This window comes from Cebidichthys violaceus, unplaced genomic scaffold, assembly GCF_023349555.1.
Source record: "Cebidichthys violaceus isolate CVI_PGR_0920_01 unplaced genomic scaffold, fCebVio1.0.p SCAF_35, whole genome shotgun sequence".
In the NCBI taxonomy this organism is placed as follows: domain Eukaryota; kingdom Metazoa; phylum Chordata; class Actinopteri; order Perciformes; family Stichaeidae; genus Cebidichthys; species Cebidichthys violaceus.
Genome location: NW_027176539.1, coordinates 1,797,287 through 1,803,286, shown reverse-complemented (window position 1 = coordinate 1,803,286; position 6,000 = coordinate 1,797,287). Strand labels below are relative to the sequence as shown.

General features: G+C 46.8%; 2 protein-coding genes across 4 annotated transcripts in view; one reads left to right on the top strand and one right to left on the bottom strand.

The window, feature by feature from the left end:
- Positions 1–1,018: 1,018 nt before the first annotated feature.
- On the bottom strand, positions 1,019–3,071 carry bloc1s2 (biogenesis of lysosomal organelles complex-1, subunit 2). The gene is made up of 5 exons (XM_068725357.1): positions 2,895–3,071; positions 2,544–2,660; positions 2,201–2,320; positions 1,992–2,096; positions 1,019–1,685 (listed from the first exon to the last, which is right to left on the bottom strand). The coding sequence occupies exons 1-5, from the start codon at positions 3,058–3,060 to the stop codon at positions 1,654–1,656; spliced, it is 540 nt and encodes a 179-aa protein (XP_068581458.1). The 5' UTR covers positions 3,061–3,071; the 3' UTR covers positions 1,019–1,653.
- Positions 3,072–4,294: 1,223 nt separating this feature from the next.
- usp24 (ubiquitin specific peptidase 24) overlaps positions 4,295–6,000 on the top strand; it is a 33,267-nt gene continuing 31,561 nt past the window's right edge. For all 3 annotated transcript variants that reach the window (XM_068725528.1, XM_068725527.1, XM_068725525.1), the window contains exon 1: positions 4,295–4,713. In XM_068725528.1, the coding sequence (XP_068581629.1) occupies positions 4,399–4,713 (315 nt within the window). In that variant the 5' untranslated portion in view covers positions 4,295–4,398. The remainder of the gene's footprint in view (positions 4,714–6,000) is intronic.

Here is a 6,000-nt window from a genome sequence, read left to right as displayed (position 1 = left end):
GAGACCTGGTTTAGATTAGGTCTTGCACAAACATACACACACACACACACACACACACACACACACACACACACACACACACACACACACACACACACACACACACTCTCTCTCTCTCTCTCAGGAGGGAGGTCCTGTCAGTTTAGATAATCCGTTGCTCTGGGTTCTGCTGTGGGGCAGATAACAGAGAGGAGCGCCGCACACATCTTTAGTCACCCGCTCCTTTGAATTGTCAAGTGTAGGTCATCCGCTGGACTCAGTCCTCTCAGAGGGTTTATTCTGGAAGTCACACCTCCTCCAGCAGGGCAGCTTTCTCCCCCAAAGCTACAGAATATATTTGATGCCCTCACTGAGCTTCAGTGTTAGTCCTCATCAGTGGTGCAGGTCTGCCATCTGCTGACGGCACGAGGTTCATTGAAAAAGTTACAGTGAGGAACTTTCTAACTGCTTATGAAATATAACACTTATGTCTCCATCAGACCTCCATCGGTACAGAGACCATCAGAGAGAAGATGCTCTGTTTCTACAGAGTTATTCTTAATGCTCGTCTGTCGGATTCTGGTGAAACCAGATGAACTCATGCAGGTTCACCAGAAACTCCTTCAGTTCAGACTCCAGCAGAGACCTGGTCCACCGTGGACAGAACCAGATCCGGCTTCACCTGCAGCCTTGGACCTGCAGTCGGAGCTCCGGAGGGAGGAGAGCTCAGCTCCCGGCAGCAGCGTCTCCTCCTCCTCCTCCTCCTCCTCCTCCTCCTCCTCCTCCTCCTCCAGGAGCAGAGCTTCTCTCTGCTGGAGACCCAGGACGTATTGCTGGACCCGCTGGAGGGAAGGGAAGCAACGGGAGAACCAGAACCAGGACTGAGAGGAGCAGACTGTCAGACCCTGCTGCAGTAGAATGAGAGGTTTTCTAAAGGGACTCTGGTGCTCAGAGACACTACAGCTTTAGTCCACAGGGACCAACAGAACCAGCAGAAGTTAAAGTTCCTCGTAGTGACTTAAAGGAAACAGTCATGCAATGATATGCACAATGTGTTTATTAAAAACTCCAGTTTTAAGTGTCAAAATCTCCAGGGATACAATAATTCATCCATATCAAATATCTTTCATTTAAAACTGCAAACTTTAAACTCACTTTACAGAGAGAAACGCTCTCCACACAGCAGGACAAGTAAACGTGGAACATGAACATCATCATCAAATATCTCCGTCAAGAGGTCGGTCGCCTAAAATGATCAGAATTAGAAGGCTGGATATTTATTAAAAATATCAGAGCATGCTTCATCAAAGATCTACACAGGACCAAAGCGTTGTTGTCTCCACACGTCTGTCTCGGCGCACGACTGCTGCCAGAATCACTGCTGCTGGAGTTAAACCTGAGCCCAGCGCTGCTCCACTGCTCCACGCGCCTCCGGCCACTTCCTCCTCCTTCCTCCTTCTCCTCGGTGTCAAAGTGGCGCTAACCGTTTGTTGTTTCAGTCTCGGTTCACATCCTCCCCGCAGGTCGAGGAGAAGGCGAGGCAGGGTTAAAGAAGGCGCCGTGACTCAAGTCGGCCTCTTCTTCCCCCCCCCCCCCCCCCCCCCACACACACACACACACACACACACACACACACACACACACACACACACACACACACACACACACACACACTCATCGCTTCTCCAGTTTTTTGAATCGGGCCTCTGTAAAGATGAGAAAGAGACAGGGATGTGATCAGTCAAGTCAACGCAGTCTTTGTGAGCCATAATGTAGAAAGACTGATGTATTGTCTGTGGTGTCACAGCACCACCTGCTGGTGGACTTTATAATGTGATAGAGGTGCTGTGGTATCATTGGTCAGTGCTTTTGTGTGTGTGTGTGTGTGTGTGTGTGTGTGTGTGTGTGTGTGTGTGTATAGACCTGATATTCCATGCTGTGCTTTATGTTTAGTCCAATGATTCTATTAAAACAAATTGAAATATTATACATGCACACATTAAACGTCTCACCCAGTTTCTTGGAGTAAGCGTCCAGTTTGTAAGCCGCCTGTTCAAGTGACGACACCTGCTCCTCAATCTGATTGATCTGGTCCAGGTAGGGCTGTAAGCTGGCATCTAGAGCAACAACAGACACGACGTTAACGCTGCAGCAGTAGATATATAAACGTAAGAACAGGAAGTAAACAAGAACATCATGAGGGACAATGCGTCTCGCTCACATTTGTTGTTGAGATCCTGCAGGTTACGGCTGATGTTGATGCTGATGTCCTTCATCTCCATGTACTTCAGACTGGTGAGCTTGTTCATGTTCTCCAGCAGACGGTAGTCCTCACAAGTCCCTGAACAGGTGAGGACGTGTGCATGAGAGAGAGAGAGAGAGAGAGAGAGAGAGAGAGAGAGAGAGAGAGAGAGAGAGAGAGAGAGAGAGAGAGAGAGAGACAAGAGGAGGTGATTATGAAAGGGTTAGGGTTAAAGAGTGCATCTTCAAATCACCACTCTGGCTCAACATGTGGTTCACTCCTCTGTGCAGGAATAGAGGAGGTGCGCGATGTGTTAACAGACCTGTTAGTTCTCCTTGCAGGAAGACGGACATCTTTTCAAACATATCGGTGCACAACTCGTTGATATCGGGCTCTGCAGGCTCCACAGCCTCCTCTGCTGTCTCCACACCACCATCACCTGCACGCGAGCATTAGCAGGATAAATACACAGAATAATAATAATAATATTAATAATAAATAATAATAATAATAAAGCCAAGATAAACAATTCAAGCGAAAACAGACTGACGATAATGGTTTACAATGTAAAACACACGTAAAAGCAAAAGAAAATAAAAGAATGAGGTTACTGTGTGCTGCTGCTACGTTAGCGTTAGCAAGCTACGGAAGCTGCGAGGAGACAATCACCCACTGTTCGTGCTGGGCTTCTTGGGAACGACCGCCGGGCTTTCCGCCACATCCTCCGGGGCTTCCGCCGGGCTGCTGAGGCTCGCGGCTGCGTTCAGAGCCGCCAAATGGGCCGCTGGTGCCCTGGAGATGCTGTCCATTGCTGCGGCGTCGTCGCCCGTCGCAGCCATTTTGTTCCTGTTTTGACTTTTTTTTTTTTTTTTTTACTTTCGCTTGTCACATGAGTGGTCACGTGACGTCCGCCCGCGCACCGCCCGCTAGTCGCGCGCTTTGCCACGCCCTGATGAGGTTGGAATGTGAGGCATGCTGTTTATTACCACTTTGACAAATTACTGTTAACAATGTATTTAATTATTTAGTAAAAACAAAAAGTAATAAAAACATGTACGGAGGCTGCAGTGTGTCAACAGAACAATTAGACTTTTCACATAAATTAAAAAAAATAAAAATAACCAATTTCAAGAATTAATAAATTGTTTTTCAAAAAGTATACATTTAAAAAAAATAGGTGTTTGAACTGCACTGATTTTATTTAGTTTTCTGCTTTAACATTAACTGCTCCCATTACGTCATTGCTTTAATTCAGCCAGTTATATTTACAATTTAAAGATGATAACTCAGTCTAAAAAAAACACAATTCAATTTTAATCGTATTTGTATGACCCAATATCTCAAATTTGACTTTAACAATCTGTACAACATGACATCTTCTGTCCTTGGACCCTTGAACTTCCCCCCAAAATAACTTTGAATGGGGAAAAAGAAAGGAAGAGACCTGGGGGGGGGGGGGGGGTGCAAGAGAGGAGGGATCCCTCTCCCTGCATGGACAGAATAGATGTCATGTGAACAACATAATTGAATTACATCATAGTCTGTCCATGTGACAGAAATTACATTCATAATGAGAGTAGGAATAGCACCAATAATTGCAGAAATAATAAGCACAGAGGACTTATTCGAGGAATTGATTGGCTTTTGTCCAATAAACCTCAATAACATGTATATTTCTGAGTGAAGTATATGTATTCAGCTACTTTATTGTCTGTGTTGATACACAACACGGTAACAATATACACCTTAAAAATCGGTGCAATATAAATACACTGCAATAAAAAATGATTCTACCTGTATATATTATGTTATGTTATATTTTAGTTACTGTGGATTTGTTACTTTTTTACTTAATTAATATTCTTTACTGTTTTATTACTTATTTACTTATTTATAATACTTGTGTTGGTCTAATAAAGGATTATCTTATCTTAGAAATCACTACAACGTCTCGGACTTTTTCGCTGTGCGCGCTCCCGCGAGAAGCATGCGGTTCTTGGCAGGCAGAACTCGGCATAACACCTGTGTCGGAAGAAGCTAGGCTCGTGACAGGCTAGCAGCAGTGGACTGTAAACATGGCGGCGTGCACAGCTACAGGGCTGTGCCGACCACCCCGTTACTATTAGTCTGTAGAGACACCGCACCACCTATCCCCACCCCCCCACCACCCAAAAAACATGGAGACCGAAGAGGAGCAGCACATTACGACGCTCCTCTGCATGGGTTTCCCGGACCCCGACGTGATACGGAAGGCGCTTCGGCTGGCGAAGAACGACATCAACGAGGCCGTGGCGCTGCTGACGAACGAAAGCCCCGGACTCGGGTATGGATACGAGCCGATGGAGAGCGGGCCTGCACCCGGCGGCGGCGTGGGCGGCTCGACCGGAGGAGACGTGGAGAACAGCAGCGGCAGCAGCAGCGGCGGGCGGACCGGGACCGGGACGGGAGGGTTTGATCCGCCGCCCGCGTACCACGATGTAGTGGATAGCGAGGTAAGAGAGCAGCGACCAGCGTCTCCAACCAAGAACAGTGGGGCTCGCCCATTTAAACTAGCTAAAGCTAGCTAGCTTCGATGCTACACGCACCGAGCCCAACGTGAGCTGTCAGAGAGCAGGTGGCGCAAAATACTCTCCAGTCCCACGAGACAAGACACAGTCACCTGCCTGCTAACAAGACGCCTACAGCTACTCAAACACATGCATCTTAACCCTTATCGCTATTCTAAACTTACAAGCTAAACCCAGCTAGCTGCAGTAGCCAGCCAGCCAGCCAGCCGGCTAGCTAAGCTAAGCTAAGCTAACATTAGTTGAGAGTTGTTGAACGCGCCAGTAGCTGGACCAGGTGTAGCGGCACAGAGGCGTCGCTCTGGAGGATTTAAATCACAGATTCTCTCTGGTAGTTGTGTGTGTGTGTGTGTGTGTGTGTGTGTGTGTGTGTGTGTGTGTGTGAGAGAGAGAGAGAGAGAGTGAGAGTGAGTGTGAGTGAGAGGAGCGTTGCACTTGATGCTTTGAGGCCGGTCGTTGGTTCTGTCAGAGATCCACCTGCAGGTTGCATCAGTTGTGTTGTAACTCATGAATACCTGTCCACACAAGATGTGACTCGAGGGTCCTTAAGCAACTTCACCTCTCAAAGCCTGTTGCTCCCTTCAGATCTCCTCCTAAACTCCGGCAGCTGCTGTCAAAGGAGAGCAGCACCTCCTTTAAAAAAAAAAAATAAAAATAAAAATAAATCACAACTGTAAGATTCAGACTTTCTAACCACGTGTTGTCTCCCTTTTTGATTGGCTGTTCCAGCTGCTGTGGTGAAATAGGTACAAACTATCCACCGTAGCGTTTGGCCATCTTCGTCTCGCCGCTGTCACACTGTGACAACAGTTGGCGTTTACAGTATGCAGAACACAGCACTTGCTGTAGATAATGAGCCTATTTATTGTTGTTGTAAATATACCAATAATGATGCTGTCCCAAAGTGACTCACTCTCTGAGGTCATTAAATCTGAGCAAGAGCTGCCAAAAACCTATTTTCTCCGTCTTGTTTGAGCCGCTGTTGTTGTTGCGTTATGCACTCCTGTGTGTGTGTGTGTGTGTGTGTGTGTGTGTGTGTGTGTGTGTGTGTGTGTGTGTGTGTATATATATATATATTACTGGAACCTTTATTCATAGTTGTGGTGAGATGGAGAAGTTGACGCGCGTCTCTCCTACATGTCGCCATAAGTCCTGAAACATGCAGAGCAGGAAATCAGCCACAAGCATATCAAACTGCTTTACTCCCCTCCTCTT